Raw genomic sequence first — 27,983 nt, forward strand, 5'->3', positions numbered from 1 at the left:
TAGGAATAATGGGTAAGTGTGGTGTCATAACGCAATCATAAGCTCTTCGTATTGGTTTCATGTAAAACAGATAAATATTTGATAAGCAAGTTTAGTTTTTGTAAACAACACCACAAGTTAACTGCTATTTATTTGTTTTCCCCTTACATCACCTCTACAAAAAAGGGTGATGATTAAAATTTGGGACCAACCTCCTACGGAACAACATGCAGTGGAGTCTTTTCAAAGTCACATGATCAAGAAAATGTGTGTTAATAAGCGTGAAATTGGACTTAAGTTGAAAACCAATAAACAGTGCTAATGCAATGTGAAAAACTGTGATAAGCAATTTTTTTTTAATATCCTAAATCTGTAACTAGTACCTATTGATTACCTAACTAGTACCTATTGATTACCTAAATAATGAACAATCTATACCTTTAAACTAGTGCAAGAATCACTGATTCAAGTTAAGCAATATATTCGCCGATTTTTGTATTCAATGGGATTTCATAATTTGATAAGCTACTTTACTTTTACATGTTTAAGCCATACGATATATATTAACTTTTATGCTTGAAATGCACACCCCCTGAAATTTTACATAATTTTAAATGTAGGCATTTGATATTCAAGTCAATCTCAAACAAGATGACTGTTTTTATAATTTTAGATTGAAAACTTTTTCCATTCATTTGACATGCCGACCATGATTTACAATTTTATACAATCAACTATATATAATTTTCATACATCCAGCAATTCCTAAACCTTCTGGATAGTCAAGCTTTTACCACATATACACAGCTTGAATTTATTTACAATTATATTCATAACAAAATGGGAAATCAGGAAATTTTACAAAAGAATGAGGACAACATATTTTAGATAGGTAGAAATCAATACTAATTCATTTTAACATTTAAATTAAATGTTCTTCATAAAATTAGCAAAGCAAAAATTCTTTTAGAATGCCAGATCTGTTAAAAACATTCTGTTGTTCCAGTTAGTAAAAAAAAAAAAAAAAAAAAAAAATTAACACTATTTATAAATACAGCAAATATTAAAAAATTGCTCCATTTTATGAAATTATAGAAAACAAAGATTATATCAAAAATAAAAACTTTTCATATCAAAGATATTAATTTTCATAATTAAATATATAAAAAAATCATAAAGATATAATTTTCATAATAAAAACTTTTCATATCAAAGATATTAATACAAAAATTAATTAAACTTGCAATGCAAATTATAATTTTAAACAGAGTAAATCCCTGATTGAACCAGGGGTAATTCTAGAGTGACTGACATCTATGGTTATTCCAAAAGCCCAGTTAATCCATTAGCAATTAAAAAATAATAACAGTAAGAAAGAAAAATAATCTATGCTATAATGAACAAATAATTCACCATTATTTTAAGCAGTTTAATTTATACAATAAGTTCATCTGGTTGTATTCATTAAATCTACATTTAAAAGAAAACAAAAACAACAACTACAAAAAAGCTTTTGTTTACATTACTCTGATATTTTGCCAGGAGCCAATAAAAAACAGATCAGTCAGTGGCTGTACACTTATTTTATTTTTACAATTCAGTAATTTATTTTTAATGGACAGTTTAGCAGTATATATATATATATATATATATATATACATATATTCTAGACTATGCACAATTAATATATGTTGGGGACAAAAACAATACTAAATTCTAGGGAAACATCTGCTATTATTTCATGCATTTTTTACTTTCCTTTCTTCATTACCCACTGAAAAATTCCCTTATTCTGAAAGCTTATGCTAGTAACTTTCTCTCATTTTGTAATAAGGCCCAGTATTCTGCATCCAGGTTAATCGGGAGTTGATTGTAATTAAAATTCAGTTTAAAAATTAAACCACAAGAAATTTTCTGCAAAATCTTATGTAAACTATAAACTTACTGGCCATCAATATCATCTATCTGTTCTTGATCATCATTTTGTTCAAGAAGATCCCATTTAGAAGTGGTTATAGCTAGTCAAAAAATAAATATATATTTCAGATAAATATTTCATTTTGAAATATAAATAATTTTAATATCTAAGAGATGCATTATTTTACGAATACGCACACACACAAAGTTTGTTTAAACTGACAAATGACAAAATTTTAGTACAGTACGACCCCACTTAACGCGGGGGATACGTTCCATCAAAGTAGAGCGTAATGCGAAACAGCGCTAAACGAGGCTATCTTTACATGTAAATATTGGGGTTAGGGGAAAATGGCTAGGAAATTGGTTAGGTATTAAATTTAAAAAGTATGTTTTTTTAATAAAAATAAAACCAAACATTTATTTCTTAAAGCCCAAATTAATACCACATTATTATTTCTTGCAAAAATAAAAACAAAATATAAATAACAAAACAAATATTCTTAAAAAAAAAACAAATAAAATTCTCAGTCATGTTTAGTTAGCCTTCCGCGTTTTCAGTGTTCTGCCTTTTTGTGACAAAAGCATCTAATGTTGTTTGCCTTTTTCTTTTGCGTTGTTCTCTTAAAAGTTCTTCATAAACGGATAGAGCATCTCTAACACCACGCCTTACTTTTGAGCTCCTGTCAAAATTCGGATCATTTTCAATGAACTGATCCATTATTTCAGTTATGGTAGACAAACTCCTTTTTACAAACGCCATCAAAAGTTGTTTTTGCTCTTCTTCTGAATCACTGCTGTCAACATTTTTGTTTTCTTCTTGTTCAATTAATTCCTTGAGCTCATCATTAGAAAGACTAGCCGCTGCTTCTTGAATTATTTCTTCGACATCTTCCACATTTACCCCTTCAAAATATGTCTGTTTCAATATCGCACCAAACAAGAAATACAAGTACACTCTTTCGGATATGTATTTGAAACCTATCGCTGCATAATATTTCGGGGAATCCCCTGTAACAGCTTTAAATAGTATTAAAATCTTGTAGTTTAAATAATTTAAATAGATGAACATTAAGTTATTTGTGAATGGCAATATTCGAAACCAGACTCGAGTGCCACGTGCGACTCTCGCACGAAGAATGTAATTTATTTTTAAATGTTAGAATATGTTTTCTCTTCTTGTTTGTATGTCGCCATTTTTTTGAGTGTTAAATAAAAGTTATTGCTGTGTTCCATCATTGGAATTGCTTCATTTCGTCAAAGAAGTATCACAGTCATAATTATTTTGGAGGCACCGACCAAGATCGAATAATCGTGCGTATTTTTATTTTATTAGTTCATCACTGAACATAATATTAGTGATACCAGATTATTACTTCCTGTTCATATAGAATTGCTTTATTTTATTAGTTCATCACTGAACGCAATATTAGCGATACCAGATTATTATTTCCTGTTAATATTAAATTGTCTTATTTTATTACCGTATTTGATATTATATTTAATATTCATTTTAGTTGTGCAGACGGTAGACATATATATATATTGCTCTATGTTATTATTCTTATTTTAATCACAATTAATGTGGTAGAGAGAATGAACTTCATATAATTTAAATATTTCATTTTTGAGGTATACGTACTTAACAAAGTGCATTTAATTTCGTGATTCCTGACTGCATTAATTAATTAAAGTAATTGAATTGAGCTATTTTGAGGAAATATAAAGAAAACAGTGTTCGTTAATTTTAAACATAGAAACAATGTCTTACTTAGGAAGAACTCGTAAGGAAGATTTGCAAAATCTCGCGGCTGAACTGGGAGTTCATGTGACTGCAGATTTGAAAATAGTCGATTTAAAACAGAAAATTGTTGAAAGTAGAGATTATGATGAAGTATTCGTCAAAGGAGTCTTAGACACAATAATAGAAGAACGGAAAGTGAGGGAGGAAAGGGAAGAACGGAAAGAGAGGGAGGAAAGAGAAGAACGGAAAGAGAGGGAGGAAAGGGAAAGAGAAGAACGGAAAGAGAGGGAGGAAAGGGAAAGAGAAGAACGGAAAGAGAGGGAGGAAAGGGAAAGAGAAGAACGTAGGAGACAGGAAGAAGCGGAAGAGCGGAGAAGGAAAGAACAGTATGAATTAGAGAGATTAAGACTTGAAGCAGAGACAAAGTCTCAAAATACCGGACAGATCCGGCCGAAAACGGAGCTGCGTCACCTTATGCAGAAATTCGATGACAAGAAAGGAGATATCAGTCTATATTTGCTATTGTTTGAAAGGCAAGCAGAATGGGCTAAAATTGATAAAGAAGAATTTGTATCTCATTTACTAGGACTACTTCCTTACGAAGTAACCCAGTTAATAGCTAGAGAACCCTCCGATAAAGCTAAAGACTATGAACACGTAAAGAATTTATTGTTAAGACGGTTTAAACTAAGCCCGGAAAAGTTTAGGCAGAAACTTATGAAACATCAAAAGAGTACCGAATCCACATGGGTGGATTTCAATTATGAAATAGAAAATTATTGCAAGGAATGGGTGACTGGTCTAGGAGTTAAGACTTTTGATCAGTTGCTAGATTTGATGGTGATTGACCAACTTAAGCGTCGAGTTCCTCCTGAAATTCGAGATCATTTTCTTGATGAGTGGGTAGAGATGATTTCATCTAAAAAATTAGCTGAAAAACTTGATGCCTATGAAAACGTTTGTGGAAACTTTAAAAAAAAGCCTGTAGTGGATAGGCAGAAAGAAAGATACAATGCACTAACTCAAGGTAAATTGAGTTCAGATAATAAAAATAAAACTGAAAACAAAATGTCATCAGGATTTAATACGCAAAGCTTGTTTCATAGACCTAGAAGTCCACGTCCAGATGATAAATATGAAAAACGAAAGACGCCACAATGCTATCAGTGTGGGTCCTATCAACATTTAAGGCCCCAATGTCCAAAACTTAAGAATAGTACTGAATCTCCTGCTAATCTTAACAGAATTAGTGCAAAACCAGAGGATAAATTTCTATTACCTTATACTAGTATGGGTTACGTAAATGGTCATAAAATTCCTATATTAAGGGATTCAGGTGCTAGTATTGATATAGTTTGTCGCAAATACATCACGCCGGAAATGCTGACAGGTGAAAATGTGTGGGTGCAACAGCCATTAGACTTGAATCCAACCTGTTTACCATTGGCTGAGATCGAACTAAATTGCGATCTTGGGCGAGTAATAACTAAGGCTGCCATTATTAGAAATGAACTCGACAAAGGAAGGTATTTATTAGGCAATCGAACTTTTGCACTGTTGAATAAACAAAGAAAGGAGCCTGATAGTTGTCCTCACCAGGTTAATGCTGTCTCTACTAGAGCTCAAAGGAAAAGAGAAATAGCTGAAGAGAAGCTCTTGGAACCGATGAAGGAAGAAAATAAAGCATCCAGATATGTTTTTGAAGAAGAAGATAATTTACCGGAACTAAATACGGAAGATGAAGCTCTCATGAAACTGGTAAAAATTGACTCAGAAGAAATTGCACAACTTCAGCTTGCTGATAAGGAACTGTCTAAAATCATCCAAGAAGTTAAAGAAGGTACATGCAAAAATGAGAACTATAGTCTGACAGGAAAAGAACTTTTAGTTAAAAAAACGACGGATAAAATGGGCTTTGAAAGACAGCTTGTCGTTATACCTGAAAAACTCAAGCCGTCAATTATAAAGATGTGCCACGAAGGAACTTCTGGTCATTTGGGTGTCAAAAAGACCAAAGACAGACTTGCTAGATATTTTTACTGGACGAGGTGTTACAAAGAAACTGAAGATTTTGTAAGAACCTGTGATGCTTGTCAGCGCGCTGGAAAAGGAAATGACAAAAAGAAGGCTCCAATGACATTAGTACCAGTAATTTCCGAAATATTCACTAAAATAAATGTCGATGCCGTTGGTCCGCTACCTATTTCAAAGACTGGAAAAAAATATATTATTACAGCTCTGTGTATGTCGTCCAAATATCCAGATGCTGTAGCGGTGACAGACATTTCTTCGCCATCTGTGATTGATGCTTTCTTACAGATTTTCAGTCGTATGGGTTTCCCAAAAGTGTTCCAAACAGATCAGGGGACCTCTTTCGTCAGTGCTTTGACAGAGGAATTTTTGGAGCGTTTCGGCATTAAACATGTAAGAAGCTCTGTGTATCATCCGCAGAGTAATCCCGTTGAGCGATTCCATAGAACGCTAAAAAGGGTGTTAAGAGTCGTATGTATAGGAGCGACTTCGGATTGGGAGAATTATCTACCATCAGTTCTTTTTGCTCTCAGAACAGTCACACACGAAAGCACTGGTTTTACACCAGCAGAATTAGTTCATGGCAAAAACCTACGAACGCCAGTCACTTTACTTTATGAGCAGTGGCTAGAACCGATTGAAGAAAGTAATAATGTTGTCAGTTACGTTTTCAAACTTATTAATCGAATGAAGAAATGCCAGGAACTTGCCGTGGAAAACATGAAAGAAGCTCAACAACGGAGGAAAACATGGTACGATCGAAACGCAGTGAAAAGAGAATTTGCTAGAGGAGATTTAGTTCTTGTTTTATCAACGAATCGTCAAAATAAACTAGAAGTACAGTGGAAAGGACCTGGAAAAATAGAGCAGAAAATTTCAGAAACCAATTATATTGTAAGTTTCGAGGAACAAAATGAGCCAAATCAAGTATATCACATTAACATGCTTAAACCATATTACAAAAGACCAGAAATGATTAATATGATAACTGAAGTGGAAGGAGACTTAGAAATGGACATTCCTCGTTTACCTTCCAATCCAAGTATATTAAATTTCTCGGACATCATAGAAGAGAATGAACTCGAGAAAAGGTTGAAATCCGAGCAAATAGAAGATTTACGAAAGATTTTATGGAAATATTCTGGTTGTTTTTCAAATAATCCTGGACTAACAAACTTAGTTTGTCACGATATTGAGCTATTAAATAACGAACCAATACAAATAAAGCCATACAGACTGTCACCCCGACAGACTGAAATTCTCAAAAGGGAAATACAGAAAATGCTCGATCTTAAAATTATAGAGCCGGGAGAATCGGACTATACATCTCCCATGATTTTGATAGAATCTTCATCAAAGGATCCTCGGCCTTGTATTGATTATCGTAAACTCAATGCTGTTACTAAAACTGAATACTATCCTTTGCCTAATATTGAAGAACGTATCGAAACTGTAGCAAAAGCAAAATATATTACCCTATTAGATTTATCTAGAGGCTACTGGCAAATTCCGTTAACAGAAAGAGCCCAAAGATATGCAACATTTGTAACTAGTTTTGGAAGTTTCAGGCCTCTACGTTTACCCTTTGGATTAAAAAATGCCCCATATTTTTTTAGCAAAGTTATGACTAAAGTCCTGGCTGCATGCGAAGGTTTCGCTGTACCATACCTGGATGACATTGCCATTTACTCAAAAAACTGGGAAGAGCACCTTAAAAACTTAACTTCTGTTCTAGAGAGAATACAGAAAGCAAATTTACGACTAAAACCATCAAAATGTAAATTTGCACAAGATCAAGTGAGATACCTAGGCCATGTTGTGGGACAAGGACAACGAACCCCGGATGAAGTAAAGATCCTGGCTGTAAAGGAGTATCCTACACCTAAAACCAAAACAGAAGTACGTGCTTTCTTAGGACTGGTAGGGTATTATCGCCAGTACATACCGAGATTTTCGGAAATTGCTTCACCCCTCACGGACGCTTTGAAGGGGGTAACAAAAAAAGGAAATATACAATGGTCTGAAATATGTGACAGAGCTTTTAAAAATTTAAAAGAGTTGCTATGCAAGAAACCAATTCTGTATGCTCCCGATTTTGATAAAAGGTTTATTATACAAACCGATGCCTCAGACAATGGCATGGGTATAGTACTATGCCAATTAGATGATGAACAACGTGAACATCCTATCTTGTATATAAGCAAAAAATTTACTAAGTTTGAAAAGAATTATTGTACTACTGAAAAGGAGTGCGCTGCTATCATCTACGCTATCAAGAAACTGCATTTTTATCTGGATGGTCAGCAAGAATTCTTGATTCAAACTGATCATAATCCTTTGGTCTGGCTACAATCCAACGCCAAATGTAACTCTAGATTGATGCGCTGGGCACTCTCATTACAACCTTATAATTTTAAGGTCATTCATCGCAAAGGATCTTTGCACAAGAACGTAGATGTTCTGAGTAGAATTAAGTAATGTAACTCTTAGTGTATGTAACCACGTTTAGAATTAATTTTATTGTTTAATGTATGCTCAACTAATGTATTTGAACGTTCTCCATTTCTTTCTTTTTAAATGTAGTGTAAAAGTATTGTTTAAAACTTAAAATTTTTTGGCCTGAAATTTAGAAATTTATAAGAGAAATAACCTTTGCTCTTTAAGCAAATGAGCAAGCCGAGCTTATTAAACTGTCAAATTTTACAGAACTTTTCCCTTCGGAAAAAGTCTCTCCGTTGGGGGAGAGGTTGTAACAGCTTTAAATAGTATTAAAATCTTGTAGTTTAAATAATTTAAATAGATGAACATTAAGTTATTTGTGAATGGCAATATTCGAAACCAGACTCGAGTGCCACGTGCGACTCTCGCACGAAGAATGTAATTTATTTTTAAATGTTAGAATATGTTTTCTCTTCTTGTTTGTATGTCGCCATTTTTTTGAGTGTTAAATAAAAGTTATTGCTGTGTTCCATCATTGGAATTGCTTCATTTCGTCAAAGAAGTATCACACCCCGTATGCTGCGAGCGGTTTCGTGGAATCCCCGGGTTGAAATAAAAGAGCTCTAAACCGAAACAGCGCTAAACGAAACAGCATTAAGCAGGGTCTTACTGTACTTATATATCATTTCTAACTAGTAAATTTGATGATAATGTGGATATTGAGAATTTAAGCACCAAGAATCATGGCTCTGCCTTAATTTTGGTAACATAAAATTTCTCAAGGGTAACTGTTTCATTCTGCTACAGTTTTATCTGCCATATACAGCTCTTGACGCAATTTGAATGACATTAATTCTCTGCAATGGACGTTATAGTGGACTGCAGAAGCTGACTGCCAATCCGAAACTCCTGTACAAGGATCAAATGAAACTGTGTTGTCTTCCCTTCCCCTCATTTCTGGTAAACAACTGGGTCATCTTCTGTGGGCAATATTATCAGTAATGAGATAATTAAATGACTGACAGGTCTAGCCATTCTAAAAAAATGCTTAATGAGTAAGGGTCTCCCCATTATTCACTTTGCAGTGATTAAAAAATAAATTATATGGCTATTATAAATACAATCCAATTTTTTTTTTCAAACCAGATTTTTTAGTCTAATTTTAAGTCTTCTTTCTCTTCAATATAGCACTCCCAACAACAAGTTATCTTCAGTAATGAATTATTTTACTTTTTTGCAATTACAGCACTTTTTTGCTCTTACCAGGCAACCTTTTTTGGTGATTCTCCCAAATGCTTTCAGTTTGTTTTATTATTTGTCTGAAAATAAGTAAATAAACAGTAGCAAATCACACTGGAAAATGGAATATGTTGAGGCTGAGAACAATACTAAACACATTTTTTTTTAAAGAACATGATAAGACACAAAAGTTTGGTCACAAAAGGGAGACCAATGTTTACTGGCTAAAAAACTGTGGAACTTTTCCACGTGATCCAATAAAGTAAAAATAAAATTAATAATTGATATACATACTGCTGTGTGAATAAACTTAGTAACACACCATTTATTGATGTAAAAGAAAAATACAAATATTAACTGATTAAAAATTGGTTGGATCTTTATTTAAAAAAAAAATCAGCAAATGCTTACAATAAATTAAGACAATTTAGACAAAATTTAATAAGAAAAATTATGCTGAAAATTATTAAAGACGACAGAATGAAATTTGCACATTAAGTTTCAATAATTCAAAAAATTCATTTACAGAAATTTTTAGAAAAATGTTCTTCAGTAAAAATTAGAAGATTGTGTGATTTACCAGGAGATCTGGAGATATGGAAAACCAGTGTAGACTGTCCAAGAGAGTTTGAACCCTGCTAAGTAGTTTAATAATCACAGATAAAAGTGCTTCAAAGTATACTGTAGGACATTTCCTATCATATAAACTAACACAAAATCTGTTACTTTCCAGATGTTTGGTTTTAATAATTCATGGAGCGAATAAAAAATCGGATATGTAAATATTCTTCTGTTTACCATTTTTAACAAATAAAAAATCTTGCCAAATGGTGCAATCTAGAGCCAATATTAGACGAGGCATTACAATTGATTCACAAGATCTCTACTTTGGTTGCAAGCAATGCTAAACTTGTCAACCTACGACACTCAAAAATTAGGATATTACTTTAAGAAATCAGGAGAATTTTCTCAATTAAAAAAAAAATTACATGGTAATAATATATAGAAAGAAATTATATATTTAATAATGAATTAACTTTATATAATAGCTGATTCATATCTTAAAGTTCAGTTCATATTTCCTATATGCAAATAAAGCAAAGATATTTACATGTAAAATAAAAATTTTTATTTGTTGCTGTTGTGTGTCGTGTCTATCATTTAGCTTATTCAAATAGTGCCATAGGCGAAGATGACAGTTCTGGCAATCTACAAAATGTCATCATCTTAGGGGTTCAATTCCTTAAACAAGATCCCAATTTTTAACAACTCAGCAAGGATGGCTGGACAATCAAAAATGTGTGCAGCTGTCAGTTCTGTGTCAAGGCAATTATCACAGTTCCTGTAATTTTTCCCACCCTCTTTGTCAATTTTCAATCTTCCGAGATGGCCAGTTCTAAGCCTGACTATGGTTTTGATAATAATTCGATCTCCACTGGCACTATGGAGCTGGTGCTTTAGTGAAAGTGAAAGTTCTATCAATCTGTATTTGGCCATGGCATTTGCATTCAAGAGGGTGACATGTATGTTATTATTATCGGGGAGATTCCGAGCCTCTTCTGCCAGTTTATCTGCGTTATCTTTACCTGTGATGTTGACATGCACTGGCAATCACTGAAGAATGCAGACCATATCTAAATTTTAAAGTTCATTTAGGCAAATATAGGTCCCGCTGGTGATCAGGGACCTTCCACCCAGGATCGCCTGTAGAGTTGCCATTCAGTCACAGAAGACAACGATTCCTCTTGCTTGCTCAGAAATGGGAAGGGATCTATATATGTCAAGTGCCTCCACTATTGCCAGAAGCTCGGCAGCACCAATTTTGTGTTGGTAAGTAGGATCACTTGGTGTGGTCAGAAATACTCCAAAAGCTCCATTAGTCATTGTCGCATCAGATAAAAAAATCTGTACAAGCATGTAGAAAGTCTTCTTTGGGATACTATTCAACAGTACTGATTCCTTTCGCTTTAACAATATCAAACAATTCCTTTAGCTGCACGGCTCTAGTAGGTTAAGTACTAAAGTTCATGGGAAACTTGGAAGGGAATGTTGGCTCTTGGAAGATGGAAAATTTGTTGTGACTGAGGCCAAGAACTACTCTAACATCTTTCTCAAATTACATAGGAGAAGACCTTTCCAGTCTAGTGCTGCCTTTAAAGTTTTCAAACATTTTCCTAGTGAAGTGTTCTGGTATACAGCTGCTTGCCTTGTTTGTAAATTTATTATGTTATACTGTCTTCTTTTTCCAAGGCATATTTATGAATTACTTTTAAATTACTGATGGAAGACATTTCATGGGTAATTATTTCTGTGCCCTTTGTCAGGACACTTTCTATTTTTCCAAGACTGTCCTGGAAGCATGAGCCAAAATGGGAGAAGCATACTCTATGATCAGTCTGTGATGTGCATAAATTAGTGAGATGTAGATTGCTCTAAGTATCCCGAGAAAAGCTCCCTGCTTTGTTCCACAAAGACTTTAAAAGATTCTTAAACTTTTCACAGCCCTGTCAGCACAGGTTTTGACATGCTCAGTGAATCTCAATTCTGCATCTAAGGCGATTCCCAAATATTTTGGGCATGACATCCTTACAATGCATTTGCCTTCAATGCATAATTTTGAATTCATTAGATTTCTGTGCTTCCTATCTGTTACAAAGACGCAGGCAATAATCTTTTCAGCACTAATCCTGCATCCAAGTTCTGCATCAACCATACAATCTCATTTCAAGATTTCTGGAATACTGCTTCAGATTCCTGAATATCTGAACTGCCCTTAAATCAATTGAGTCACAGAAGACAACGATTCATCTTGCTTGCTCAGAAATGGGAAGGGATCTATATATGTCAAGTGCCTCCGCAATAGCCAGAAGCTCGCCGCCAGATCACAGAGTCATCTGCATGGCAGGCTACTTTAAGGTTAGGGTGAATATTGTTCACATATAATGAGAAGAGAAGGGGACTCAAAACAGAACTTTATTATTAATTTTATTTTTACATACTTGCCAACCTATGACACTCAAAATCAGGAGAATTTTCTCAATGACAAAAAGATTTTTTAAATAATAAAAATATGTAGAAAGAAAATACATTTTAATAATGAATTACCGTAATTTCCAGAAGAAAGACCACATCAGCATAAATGGCGCACTCGAGAAAAATGGCGGGAAAATAATTAAAATTACACAGAAACGCCGCAATAGATTAAATTGTGCGTGACATCGTCATGGGCCCTATAGATGCAAAATCTCAACCTAAGTCCTGATATATGATATACCAGTTAAGAAAAATGCATGAAATGAAACCATAACTCAAAAATAAATTAAAGGTAAGAAATGTGGAAAATATATTTATCTTCTCGTATATACTTATATTTATCCACTAAAGAAGTCCATATTTGTAATACTCAGACTATATTATAAAAAATGTTGCAACAACGAAATATTAAATTTGGATGACAAAAGGAATTACAGCAAACTATACATCATATGAAGCCATCAAAATCTGATTCTTCACTATCTGAATTAAAAAGATTTAGTAAATTCTGATCTAAGTCTCCCAGATTATCACATTCATCCTCTTGGTTTACAGTCTCTTTAACTAAGGATATAATTTCAGTTTCTTTGATCCCTGCTATTATTAATGATGTTTTTACCCATTTCCACGCACTTCCTACCCACTTTGCAACTTCTTCATAAGATGCTCTACGCATTTTACCGCTTTTGGTATACGTATGCAATCCTTCACTCATCCAACACTCCCACCGCTTTCGGACTTCAGCTTTGAAGGATTTATTACCTGACAAATCTAACAGTTGTAAGATTTTTGTCAAACCACCAGGAATTATTGCATCGGTCGTAGACAATTTTTGACATCTGGTTTTCACTGACTCAAGTAAATGAGCACGCATGGAATCCATCATCAATAACCCTTTTGGTTGGAAAAAAGATCCCATACAACACAGCCAAACTTTTTGTAGCCCTACTCATACATGATTGTTTCACACATCCAGCCGTTCTTGTTTGCACAAATAATTACGTCATTAGGAAAATCTCCCTTCGGAATAGTCTTTCGTTTAAAAACGATCATCGGCTTTAGCTTGTCACCGTTTGCGGCACAAGCTAACACACATGTAAATGACGTTCTTTCATGCCCCATCGTAAGCACAGATACAGTTTTTGCACCAGTTTCATCAACAGTTCTGTTTGCAGGAGAGTCGAAAGCTAACGGCGTTTCATCCATATTTACTATCTGTGACCGAAGAAGTTTTTTTTTTTTTTTTTTTTGTCAATAATATCTGTTACTTATTTTAGAATAGATGCCTTTTTATCCTGCCAGTCCATTGGTAATTGTTGAACAACTGTTGTTCTAGTACGCACAGAAATATTTTTTCTTTTCATAAATCTGCTACATCTCCTTTGAAATCATTTATGTTCATTCGTTTTGCTATAAATTTTGCTTGTAAGCGAATTTTTACAGTCGAAATTGCCATTCCCTTTCCTTGTTGTTCTTTTATCCAGTTTGCAAGGTCGTCCTCTAGATTCGGCCACCTTACGTACCACTTCTTTTGGCTCGTTTCTGTTGTGGCATATTTTTAAAAAAATATTTTTCAGTTCTCCAACGTCGAATACATCTCTCATCCATTTCAAACTCTCGAGCTGCTGCTCGATTTCCAATTTGTTCAGCACGTGAAATTACATTAAGCTTAAAAGCAGCAGTATAGCTTCTGTGCCGTTTAGGTGACATTTTCAAAAATTTTCCGCTCCCTTCTTACTTAAAAACTATCCAACAAGTACTTGTACCCGAACTGATGGGATCTGTATCTGGCAGTATGCCAAGAAAAATCGATTTATGCTGAAGGGGAAATACGTCAGAGTTCATTATTGCGAGGCAGGTGGAGTCGTGTCCACCTTTGAAAAAAATTGCAGAAAAGGCAAGGGTGGGGACAGGATGGGTCCTGGAAGATTCATCGAATGGCAGAGGAAAGAGACTATTCAAACTGATGAGAATGTTGATTTGAAAGGGGGAAGAATATTATTGTTCTGAGATCTCGTTTAGGCATGTAAGGTGAATAAGGCATGTAGGTCCGTTCAAGGGAAAGAATGTAAACAAAATAACGTTCGCAAAAAGGAACTGAGTGGTCTTTTGTGTGGGAACAGCACCAGTCTATGCACAATGACAAGGCCATCCAAACTATGTACAATGACCATCATAAGAAATATTTTATTTTTAGTGCACCTAAACGCCGCATGGGTAGAAACACCATACCCACTGAAAATTTAAGTTTTAAACACGTAAACGGCGCGGCGTTTCTTCTGGAAATTACGGTAACTTTAAATAATAATTACTTAATATCTGAAAATTCAGCTATTATTTCTTAAATTGAAATAATGCAAAAATACTTACATGCAGGGGGGACACCAGTTTCCCTAATCATTAAATAAAACTTTATGCAGATCACTTATCATTGACTGCGAAACATGAATTAATGTAATTCTGCACTGAAGAATTGTGTTAAGAACATCGAATGATGGCAAAATGGAGCATACAAAAAAAGAGAAAAGCTTTGTTAAAGGTCCAAAGATAAAAACGTAAATATTTGTTCTTCACAAGATAAACTTACAATAATCGGAAAATAAGTTCCTTGTTATGAGCTTTTTTTTTTTTTTTTTTTTTTAAATTTTATTTTAGGAAAGCTTTGCTTATATTTTGTAGTATTATTTTGAGAATTGCCAACTAAATTGCTCACAGGAAATTACTTAATTTTTCTCACACTTATTTTGAAAGTGGAAGTAATAACTACATCTCCATTTATTTAAGGTATTTTATAACTTTCAACATAACCTTTTATCTTAACTCTAGAAGCACTTACTTCTTTCTTTAAAAATGTTAAGAAGTGGGTTCTACTGGTCAAGGATTATACATAAACATTTCTCTAAAGATAACCAGTGCGTGCATATATTTCAGATTTTTTCTTATTTCAGTATTATGCAGCTGTTGGAATTGTTTCAATTTTTACTTCCTCTTATCAATCTTTCCAAGATAATAACATATATCAACAATGCATTCATCTATACTTTTTTGGCAAAGAAGCTGACTCTTTTTCAACTGCTGACAGGCACATTTTATAATTTGCAAGTATGAATTTTCTTCTTATAAGATGCTTGCAACATCAGCCTTCAGTCCTATAATTCCCAGTGCATTGTCTGCATTCAGTGCTAAGCATTTATCATGAAGAATTGCCCTTCTTTTGAATTTTTAATAATTAGCTGCGTTTAAAGCCTGTCAAATCTCCTAAAGTGGGGATAGGAAGTAAACTACATTCAGTTTCTGAAGACTCTGGATTAAAAACAAGAAAGAAAGAAGAAAAAAAGAAACAATTACTAGAAACTGTTTTGCATCAGTATTACTGCTTCCATTCATAGAGAAGCAGAATGGAACTGTTTTAATGTAATCAATAACTGAAGATTTATTTTTCTTACCAATTTTTTCTTAGGGATTTTCCAGCCAGGAAACATTTTTCTAAAAAGGCTGCAGCAGGATCCGATGAATTCAGTGGCAGGTTAGGCTACAGTAAAAGGCAAAGAACAGGCATTCTGCCCTGCATTAATAACTTTGTTGGTCCTTTGTTTCCAAAGAAAAAAAAAATTTTTTTCATGTCTTTTCCAATATAACTTTTTACTGTGTGAAATCGAAGAATCGCAATGATAAGGGGTGTACATTGCAAATGTATTTTGTTTCCTTGATGAAATAATAGAAGGAAAGTCAACTATGTACGAATTTTGAAATATGAATGAGTATTTTTTCTTTTTCGCAGACACTACTACTACAAAAGATAGTCATTTCTTAAACTATTTCTTGAAAGCTAGTGACACAGCTCTCAGCAGAGAGACAAATGGAAAAATAATCTCGATCTCGCTTTGAGCTCTTTATTTAATATATGCCAGATGACATGCACTGGTGCTTGATGCTGACTGAATAACAAGAATACTATGTTTTTGGATACATATGCTCTCATTCACAAAGCAGAAGCATGCCATAATACCTCACTGACAAAACAGTTTTGGTTTTCTTTTACAGTACACTCCCGATTATCCGCTTAATTGAGTGGCGTGGCAGTCGCGGATAATCAGAAAAAAGCTAAAACGGGTATAGCAAAAGTGAAAACAGTTAATTCCAACTTTTAAAAACCATTTTATGTACAATAAAATATAAAATAAACAGCAGGAAATCTTTAACTAACGCTTAATATTTTAGTATATCACTCAAAACTAACCTAAAATGCATTTTGTTAATGAAAACAGAAAAGTGCTTTGTATACTTATGAGAGGCGTCAAGGATATTGCATTTTTCGTAGCATAAGTTTCTCGGCCAACTTTGCATCGTCTTGTTCTTCCAAATAGCTCAGCAGTCCGTCGGCTTGTTGCAAAGCCCCTTTGTGAGTCTTCTGCATCTGCACAGTGGGCTCTTCTTCGCCTTCACTTCGCTGTCCTTCATTCTCGGTCTTTCCCCTTGCTTTCTTCACAATTTCGTCATCTGTCAAGCATTCAAAGCCAGGTTCATTGACGTCACACTCCAACAACTCGTTAATGTTTTCAGCATCGACGTTCTCACCAACCGGAACTGTTTTCACCATATCGGCAAGAGTTGCTGTGGATGTGTCTACATTTTCATTCCCTTCTTCACAACTCAAAGGGGTTAAGTTGTTGTTGGCTTCAACATTAGGTATCAGTTTTCTCCACGATTTTATGAGAGTTGACGGTTTCACTGAGTCCCATGCAGATGCAATATCGTAGATGCTGCCAAGATTGTGTACTGTTTCCAAAACTCTTTTCAGATCATAACCTTTTCAATTTTGGTCATTAGCAGCTTGGTTCGGTATGTTCTCTTCATTGTTGCAATGACTCCTTGGTCCATGGGTTGGATCAGCAGTAATGTTTGGAGGGAGAAACTTTGCAAAAATTTGTCCATCAGAAAACTTTAGCACGCTTGTTGCTGGGTGAGAAGATGCGTTTTCGATCAATAGCACAGCTTTTTCAAGCAGGTTTTTCAATTTAAGATGTTTATGCACTTGAAGAACAAAGATTTTTTCGAACCATTCTTGAAAAATGTTTCGGTTCATCCATCCTTTTTTTTGGTTAAAGTAACGGGCAAATTTTCTATCCTTGTGCCTTTGAAAGATCTCGTTTTTTTTTTTTTTTTTTTTTTTTTGGACTTTCCAATGACAACAAGTCTAAGTTTGTGTCCACCGGTAGCGTTACTGCAAGACATGATAGTGATCCTTTCCTTGCTGCTTTTATGACCCGCCACTTTACTTTCACTTTCAAATAAAGTGCGAGTGGGAAGACATTTCCACAAAAGTTCCGATTTGTCGGCATTGTAAATTTGTTCAAAAGATAGCTCTTCTTTTAAAACAAATTCTTCAAATTCATGGTGGAAATTGTCGGCTGCTTGTTGGTCACCACTAAGTTTCTCCACATGAAGTCCAATTTCTTGAGTTCCATGTCGCTGCTTAAAACGAGTCAACCAGCCAGAAGACGCATTAAAATTTCCTTTCAGGCCTAACAACTCAAAAAAGGTTTTTGCCTTCGCCGCAATGATAGGACCATTTACAGGAGTACCCTCTTTTCGAACTTGAGCTAACCACTCTGTCAATGCCATGTCTAGCTCATCAAAGGTACCCTTCATATTTTTTTGCGTTTTCATTGCGGAAGCCCTGTCCCACATTGATGCAAAGTTCACCAGTTTGTCTTTTTGCTTTAGAATGTTACGCACTGTTGTTTCCGATATTCTGTAATCCAATTCCATCTGCTGCCTTGTAGCACCGTTTACTACTTTGGAAATTAATTCTAGTTTTTGCGCAATTGTTAACACAACCTTCTTTCGTTTTCTTGACATTTTAAATTGGTAATGAAAAACACAAAACCAAAAAGCACAAGCACTGAACACAATAAAAGATAAGAAATTAACTCTGACCGGTTCGCAAACACTATCAGGCTTAAACTAACAATGAGGAGTGGGAGGAAGTGGACGTGTCAGTAAGACGAGAGCGGGCGGTGGAGCGGACACTGCAAGGGTGAGTAAGAAATCACTTACTCAACAGAGGGGAAGGTTCCGAGAAGGCCTGGGATATTTTTGCCATAAATAAGCACAATGTTAGCAAATTGAACGTTTCGCTCAGTTTAGTGAACATTTTTATTTTCTTTGCTTGTTAAAAAAAACGAAAGAAAGAAAAGAAAGAAAAAAAAAAAAAAAAGAAAGAAAGAAACTTTGTGTGGCAGTCTACTGTATATATAACCTTTAAAAATAAACAAAGCGCTTTCTTAAAAATCACTTTTTGGGTGCAAATATATATTAAGCGAAGCAGCATAAAATCATGAGGAATTTTACACATAAGAAAAAGTTAGGTGAAATAGTTGTAAATCGGGTTTGCGGGAGTATGGTCTGAGATCAGGAGTCTCCACCTAAATCAAAAGAATCGGAAACTCTGCAGTCATAACACAATCAGCTAGTTTTTGAAAAGAAGGATATATGTTAATTGCCATTTTTCTTTCCCTTAAGAAACATTAAAATTTAAAACGTTTTTGGTCAGCAAGCAGTACGTATTTCTAAAATTATGAGACTAGCTTTACTGGTATACATATTCAAATTAATGAAAGACAGACAGTTTAGTAAAATGGTGCATTCGAAGGCATATAAAATTTGTATTTAAATGAAATGGTGTGGCACTAAATGCCATTAGAAAAAATTTGACCATTAAAATGATTGGCACTAGTTTTAATGAAAATGTCCGCCATATTATCTCAAAGCTTGAGCTTTATTGCTTTATTCATTTATTTATTTTGTGTTAATTGCAATCTTGATTACTATGCTATATCTGTAACTTGTATGTGTTGATTGCCTCTTCAAATGAAGCTTGATAGAAATTTCAAACTTATGCTAGAAAATGATTGGCACATGTTCCGTGTGAGCTTTTCCAACTTTTATAGTCTATGGGAAAATAGATAAGCACTAAAAACTGCAAATTTATATGTATATATATATAAATAATATATACCTTGAGCTTCAACTGTTTCTGGATCAACAGTTTCCCATTTAGAAGGTTTAAATTTAGAAGATATATCTTTAGTTTCTTTTGGAGGTGGTATATCTTCCATTGGTTGACCATCCAAATCATCATTCACTGAAAAACGATAAAGTAATTTCCAGATGTATTTTTAATAGATGTTTTTACAAAAAATTATTATAACACATATGCTGAAATTGAATACAGCTGATTTTTCTAAATAGAAAACACTCAAACGTTTTGTTTTTCTCTTCATCTTTATAATCATTCAACAATTGCATCAGCTCTTTAAAAATTTATACAATTATAAATCACAGGCATTTCTTAAAGCATTAATACATTTCCTCATTACTTTACAAAATGCATCATTATCATGAACATTGCTTTGCATTGCTAAAAAATTTGAACTGTGACCAAATGCAGTTTCTCCTCTAAAAAATTAGAAAGTTTTGAGTGCATAGCAGTAAATATGCAGAAAAATTAACATATTTGCAAAAATTAATTAGTTTTATTGTGATCCTACAAATTTACTGCTATGCTGTAATCTCAGAGATTAATCAGAACCTTCATAGACCTCCAAATTCTTTCCCTTTATGCCATTTCTTACTGCTTATCATTTGTTACATTAAAGTTAACACTTACTTGTGCAATTAAATTTTCAATCCTAATAAAATTCAATATCAGAAAGAAAACTGAATTATAATGTGCAAATCCCAAGTTAAACAAAAATTGCTAAGTACAAAAAGCATGAATAGAAAACTGCAGGAATGGTTAATATTTTTAATTACATGCTTTGACTGCTTTTTGAATATATGATCAAGATGCAAATTTCCTATAATCCATTTCATTCAATTGTTTTAAAAATGTTAGATGACAAATAAATTTAGCAATGCTATTTTCACAGAATTTTGTAATAAACCTGCTCTTCATTTATTCCTGCATTTTTTACGAATTAAATAATAAAGTAAGAACTATTACTAATTTATTGAATAACCTGCTAGTAAATCTTAGGCTTAGTGATTTAAACCTAAATTTTACACTTAGAATAAGGGAGAAAAAACATACATGGTACACCATCAATATCCTCTCTGTCTTCTGCTAATGGTCCTTCAAGAGGAACACCATCAATATCATCCGTGGATAAAGGAATGCCATCGATATCATCTGCTGTTTGTAGTTCTGAATCAGCACTTTGAGCTTGAATGGCATGTGATGAGTTGCTATCATCATTTAAATCCCGGGACTATAAAATGGAAATGTGAGAAATAAGTATTCATGTCTGCATTAAATGCTAAATATCATTCCTGCTATGATTATTTCAGCATTTCTCATGAACAAAAAGATAAACTATGTAACACTTAATTTACAGAAAATCATAACTACTTACAAAAAGGGGACGATAATCAGAGAGGATCATTATAAAACATACTTAAAAAAAGCCCTCCATTTTCAAATACAACACGTTATGATGAACTGAATTCCTTTTATTTTACGTAAGATTTTTAAAATTTATCCCCCCACCACCTCCACTTCAACAGTTGAAGTATAAATTTTTTTATCAAAAATGATTTCAACCCTCAAAGATATTCAAAAGTGATAAAAATTACTCTAGTACAGCATTACTTAAAAATAAGCACATAGTTTATGAATCAGTATACAATGTAATTAAGTGCACTTTCATCAACAGGTAAATAAAGGATTTATATGTTACTGCTAAAGTGCAGAAATTAGTTATTAGACAGATTATGTAGGTCAGGGATGGCCAACCCATGGCACGACATAGTTTTAACAGTGGCATGCGAAGACTTATTGAAAAATTAAAAGATTCAAAAAAATAATATCATCATCTGTATCAACTCCGATGACACATACACACATAATCAAATTAGAATAAATATGATTCAGTTTCTCTAAAAAAGACGTTAACTGTTAGCCAACTGAAATCCAAATCGAAATTATTGACCTACAGCAGCATACTACACTGAAAAGTCCAAATCGAAATTATTGACCTACAGCAGCATACTACACTGAAAAGTAAATATAAGTAACTTACTACACCTGCAAGTGATCTAAATTATATTGCATTTTGGAAATTTGTATCAAAAAGCAATTTTCGAAATTTACACGATTTGGTTGTCAGATATTATTGTAGGTTTGGATCAACATATCAGAGAAAAAAAATTTTATATGAACATAATAAAATCAAAATATTGTTCAAGATTAACTGATATGCACCTAAAACAACTAATTTTGTCAGCATCTTCAAGAATTAACCCTAATCGAGACGACTTAATAAAAGAAGTTACATATTCAAAAACCACATTAATTAAATACTGACTGTTTAATAGTTATTTAGAATTAAATATTCCAAATTATTCATGTTTTATGCATAACCTAACTGATTGAAAGTTTTAAAATGTTTATTAACAATAAAACCCTAGTTTGTACATATGTTTTATTTATTATATTATTTTTTAAATGTCCACTTATCAGACTTGCATAAAACAATGTGCTATTTGAATAAAAATCCCATAATCAGTCCATAAATAATTTTTTTTCACATGTTGGAAAAGCTGAAAGTGGCATGCATACTTTTTTTTTTTTCGGACAGTGACACTCTTCAGAAAAAGTTTGGCCACCCCTGATTTAGGTAATGTACAGATTAACTAGGGTGATCCATTTAAGTTACAAAAATTGTTTTATTTCTCAAATTACCTCGGTAATATGCAAATTACCTAGATAATCTGCCCATTACATATATAGATCAATCATCAATCAAAAAACTATAATATAAAGAATCAACCGGTTTAAATTAGTATTGCAATTAACAAAATTAACTTGATGTTATTTATTTATTTTTTGATATCTAAAGAATTAAGTTAATATAGTCAATCACTCAACAAATTAGTTGATACAATTAATCATCAACCAATTAAAAAAACTATAATACAAAGATCTAAATGGTTTAAAATACTATTACAATTAAGGAAATTAATTTGCAAAACATATGATAAAATTATGCTTATTTAAGTGCAATCTAATGACTGGTGACGCTTAGAACCACATAGTAATTAGTTTTTGTGACAAGCACATCTATCAATGATATATTTAGATTTGCAGTCACATTTTCTGAAACCCTGACCAACAGCAAGGGATCGTTTTGTTGCTGTTGGACATAAAGATATTTCTACAGCACAGATACCTTCTTTCATTAAAAATCTCTTTTCGCAAACACTAAATTCAGATTTTGCATACGAGTTTTTAAAATACCCCCTTTTAGTACCAAGTTTATAAAAGCCATCCTCTGTTTTACTAGGAACTGCAGTTAACATTGAATGGACATCAGTTTTTGCTCTGTCTACTTTGGGTACCTTAATTCTCACAGTGACACTTTCATTGACATTTGGGTACTTTGTATTAGAAACGGCTAATATTTTTTACTTGCTTTTCTAAACCTTTCTTGGACTTATCACACTGTATTTTCTGATCCATTTTCTTTTTATAGATGTTACTCAATACATTCTTACCCAAACTTCCTCTCAAGGATGTATTTCACCACAAATTATGGGAACAAAATATCATACGATTTACATTTGTGAGCACATGATGCTGCTTTTGAGCAAACAATAAAGGCTGTGTCTTGTTTAATCCTCTTTAAAGGCTCTGTACGAAACTGTGATGGTGATTCTGCTGAAGTTGAGTATAACTCAGTGATGACTTCAATATGCAGAGGTGATTCCTTAGAGGTGCCCAGTAACTGAATATTCTTTATTATTGTATCCTCAGTCAATGGTGTTGAAGGCAGTTTATGATTACTATCAATAAATTCTTGTATTTCTATAGGTGGTTCTGTTGAAGCAAGGGATAATTGAATATCCTCTTGAGTAAGATTTGACTGTAATCCCATAATCACAATCTCTTGCGAGTCTTATAATTTTTCAAAGTCTTCTTCAGTATTTATCAAATGTAATCCACTTTATGGTATAATAGAAGAAAAATCCCACATTTTCAGCACAACCAACATGGCTTCTTTTAACTGTATGAATTGTACAAATTCTATGCCCACAGTCCACTTGTTAGTTTGGTTATCAGTCTTCCCCGTAGTGAGCATTTGATTTCTGGCTACAACTGTGTTACATATTCTTCTAAGATTCTATTATAAAATTTGCATCCGTTATCAGAACACAAAATACCTGGAGTGGCAAAAAAGGAGAAAAATATCAAGCAAGTTACAGGCTACTTCATCTGCTTGTTTTGATGCAAGCGGCTTCAAAACAAAAAATTTTATTAAGTGGTCTTAGTATACAAGAAACTTAAACTTTCTATTTGGTTGAGATTTGTAACCGATGAGATCTACTAGGCACCTGCTCAGTTGCTGAAAGAATATTTAAAAGATTTAATTGACTAATGAAAGGCAATCGTTACTTAGTTTTTTCGTGTCATGGACACTCGCTCTTAAGCTCTGAGCTTGCCAGCGCTGCTTATGTAAATCCAAACGCGGCTCCGCCAGATGGCAGTCTTAGCTATGATGAATAACTCTCAAGTCTCTGAACCTCTCACAATTAATACCTGCACTGAGATGGATACCTCTCCAAAGCTCACCAAAGATGAACTTGTTCATAATTCTCTTCAAATCTACATTCTCAAAAATCGATACACCGAAGCTTAACTGGAACTTATCTGATTAGAAAGACAGAACCAGGAAAATCCTGACAAGGACCGGATGCTAGCTCAGCTTCGCAATGAGGGGGTAAGAAAATATTACTTTCCTTAAATCTGCTCAGTACGAGATTAGGAGTTAAAGCTTTTCCCTTTTCTGCTACTGAAGCAGAATTTATGACCAAAATGTCTAAATGTACTGATGGGGGAAAAAAAAAAAAAAAAGGCTGAAAAATAAAATAACAATATCCCTACTCCTTTACCTAGAACAGCTAATAATACTAGCAGCAAAACCGAAACTAAAAGACACCTCAGATCAGTTGATTCTGAAGGATTCATGTTACCCCTCAAACACTTAGTTACTAAGAAAGCACCAACTTCTCAAACACCTAGTCAAAATGTATCTTCAAATTCTTCAAATCAATTCCAGAACTTAGAAAATAGCCCTGAACCTAATGAGAAATCTATTCTGCAGCTGCCCAATAATCAGCAGTCTAAAATTCAGCTACCGCCCCCAGTTTTCATTAAGCCTCATTTCGACTGGTTCTTTTTGCTTGAAAATTTAAGAGGTCAAGCTCTCAGCATCCAATCGAGGCAAGGCATTAAATTTCTTAAACTCGCAACTAATTCTGAAAATTACTACCATACTTTAGTATGATTTTTACTTGTAAATCAAATAGTTTAAATCACATACTCTAAATTAAGAAACACCCCTTAAAGTAGTTATATGAGGGCTTCTCTCAAACACACCCATCAATGTCGTCCAGGCTGCGGCCTATGTACTCGTGTTTAAAATTGACAAGATCTTCCAACTGAAAAGATGGAAGATGAAAATGCCAATGCCACTCTTCTACCTCCAGATCCATAACAGTTTCAAAGCTGATGAGATTTACCATGTCACCGAACTCAAGATCGAGCGTTTCCATGGAAAGAAAGGCCCCTCGCAGTGTTGGCACTGCCAGGGGTTCTTTCACAGTTCGAAAGTTTGCCACCTGCCTTCAACGATGTGTTTGCTGTGCTGGTCCCCACCAAGCCCATGATTGCCCAAAACCATTTGAAGAACTTACAAAGTGTGCGAACTGCTCTGGAGAACCATGCTGCCAACTGCAGTTCCTGTCCAAAATTTCAGAATCTAAGAACTCTGCAATTAAACCCAATACTCGACAAGGCCCGTCTGTTGGTCCCTTCCACAAAAATAACTCACAAAAAAATAATACTTCTCATCCGGTGGTACCCATATATAATGATAGTAAAGTTAGATTCGGAGTTTCGTACTCATAGTGTTTTAACAGGTATGCAACAGGCTGCACCCCTCCAGTTTCTAAATTTTTCACTCCCTCAAAAAGCCTATGCCACCCAAAATTGCACAGAAATCCTTTTGGCAATTATTCAAATTTCAAATTAGTCTTACATTGACCACAGCAAGTTACTTTTAGTATTGAAAAATGCTCTGCCTCAGCTGCGAGTGCCTTCCTCTAGTGCTCATGCAGCCTACTATATTTTTTAGAGTTATGTAGCTCTCCAATTTTTTGATTCCTCCATTCACTAAAATTCAATATTTTGAAAGATTTGAATTTTTTTAAATTATGCACCTGGAATGCCAATGGCATTATACACAAATTCTATGAGTTTCGTGACTATGTCGAAGAGAAGGGCTTTGACATTATTTTTGTCAAGAGACTAAACTCCAGCCAGGAAAAGTTCCCAAGCTTGCAAATTTCAATTTTTATCATAATAACAGACAAGCACCAGATTGTTGTGCTTTATATCATGGTGGTACACATATCTTTATTAAAAATCATATTTCTCACCGAAGAATAGACACACCAAGTCTCAGCAAACTCGAAGTGACGATTATCAAAATCTTTATTCAAAATTCATCCTCCACAGTCTTGATCTCAGCCTATTTCCATCACTCAATCGAAAAGGTGACAAATTCCTGGTGGAAAATTTTAATAAGCTGCTCACTATTTTAAACAATATCATTATTGCTGGTGATCTAAATTGTCATCATCAGTATTGAGGTTGCAGATTATCCAATCCTGCTGGTCGTGGCCTCCTAAAATGGGCTCAGTTAAAATTATTATACCGGATTCCCCCATACGATATGACATATGGGAAGCCCCCTCATTTATTGATCTGGCTCTTTTTCAGAATATTCCATTTGACTACCAAGTGATTATTGAACATTGTCTATCCTCAGATCACAACCCCGTACTCATCGACTTTAATTCCTTTAATCAAAATTCTCCGCAACTTGTCTCAACAAACTGGGACAATTTTTGATTTAAACTTGATAGTAAAAGTTTACCGTCCATTGAAATTAAATCCAGTGATGATATTGATAAGGCAGTTGATCAATAAACTTCTACCTTAACAGATGCTTTCATAGAAGTATCCAAACCCACCCTTCACCACAATTTTTCTATTCTTCCAACTAAGATTAAAAACAAAATTCGAAAAAAGAATAAAGTATGAAGACTCTGGCAAAGAACTAGAAGTCCTAACTTAAAATGAAAACTCCGTACACTCCAGAATGAGATCAAGGCATCATGTCACCAGTACAGCCAATCACGATACACCAAATACATTGTCCTTAATGACTTCAAATAACAGCTTTTGGCATGCATCAGCAGACTACACAGACAAAACTAACACATTCTGTCCGTAGCAAAGGATGCAGTTATGGCCCATACAAACACAGAGAAAGCTGAATTATTAGCCAACAGCCTCCAAACTCAATTCACACCACATAATGAAGGAATATTTGCTAATATCCCAACTTCTTTCCAACATGATGTTGAACAATTTCTCCATTCTCCATGTAGTATTACAATATAAAGTAGTAGTAGGGACTACAACTAGTAAAGGAGTAGGGACTAGTAGTAGTCCCTAGTAGGAACTTACAATAGTAGGGACTTACAATATAAAACACAGAGAGAAATTAATGAATATAGCTAAGCTCAAACATAAAAAGGCCCCAGGATTGGACTTTATTTCTAATCATATGATAAACACCTTCTCATAAGATATTTATTTTTCTTAGTAATGGTAATAAATTACATGTTACTGCATTGCTATCTTCCTCAAAGCTGGAGGCGTGCACTTATTGTGCCTATTAAAAAAACCTGGACACATTAAATTCTCAAAATTACAGACCCATCAGTCTCCTGTCTTCATTATCTAAGATATACGAATTTGTGCTACTTATGTAGCTGAATTTTTCTGGAGCCAAAAAGTCCTTATTGATAAACAATTTGGTTTCCGAGCAAAACAATGCATAACGCACCAGCTTCTGAGGACAGTGTAGTTCATTCATAAAGGCTTTCGTAGCAAAATGTTTACCAGCGTACTTTTTCTTGACATCGCAAAGCATTTGATAGGACTTGGCATATGAGAAAATTAATCAAGCTAATGTGATTTGATCTTTCGGCTCAACTTACTTACACAATTAACTCATATCTCACTAGTCGTTTTTTTCTCAGTGCGAGTTAATTCTATCATTTCAATGCGCCGCCCAATCCTAAGTGACGTGCCAAAAGGTAGTCTTTTAGCGCCCTTTTTGTTCAAAATTTTCATTAATGGCATACCAAAATCACCCAGTGTCACTTTAACACTTTATGCAGATGACACAGCCATCCTCTCCAAGCACAAACACTCGGATAAATTGGTTCACAAATTCAGAGTTATCTCTCAAGCCTTGAGCAGTGGCTCACATCTGGAAAATCAAACTTAATGTTGCTAAATGTGCTGCCACAATATTCACATGCTCCTGACTCCTGTACTCTTCCATTAATTTAAAATTCTTTGACGACTATATTCCCTGGTCAAACTCATATAAGTATCTAGGAATGATACTTGATTCAAAATTACTCTGGCATTTTCACATTGAGAATACTCTCAATAAAGCAA

At 34.0% G+C, this 27,983-nt stretch overlaps 1 protein-coding gene across 1 annotated transcript in view; it reads right to left on the minus strand.

The window, feature by feature from the left end:
• The window catches only part of LOC118205188 (U2 snRNP-associated SURP motif-containing protein), a 134,258-nt gene that overhangs the window by 16,740 nt on the left and 89,535 nt on the right, over nucleotides 1-27,983 (minus strand). The window contains exons 19-21 of the mRNA XM_035377485.2: nucleotides 20,478-20,655; nucleotides 19,404-19,529; nucleotides 1,925-1,997 (exon numbers count right to left, since the gene is read on the minus strand). Of these exons, the coding sequence (XP_035233376.1) occupies nucleotides 1,925-1,997; nucleotides 19,404-19,529; nucleotides 20,478-20,655 (377 nt within the window). The remainder of the gene's footprint in view (nucleotides 1-1,924; nucleotides 1,998-19,403; nucleotides 19,530-20,477; nucleotides 20,656-27,983) is intronic.

The sequence above is a fragment of the Stegodyphus dumicola genome, chromosome 1, assembly GCF_044657685.1.
Source record: "Stegodyphus dumicola isolate Sdum_Otavi_A_Nest chromosome 1, ASM4465768v1".
Taxonomy (NCBI): domain Eukaryota; kingdom Metazoa; phylum Arthropoda; class Arachnida; order Araneae; family Eresidae; genus Stegodyphus; species Stegodyphus dumicola.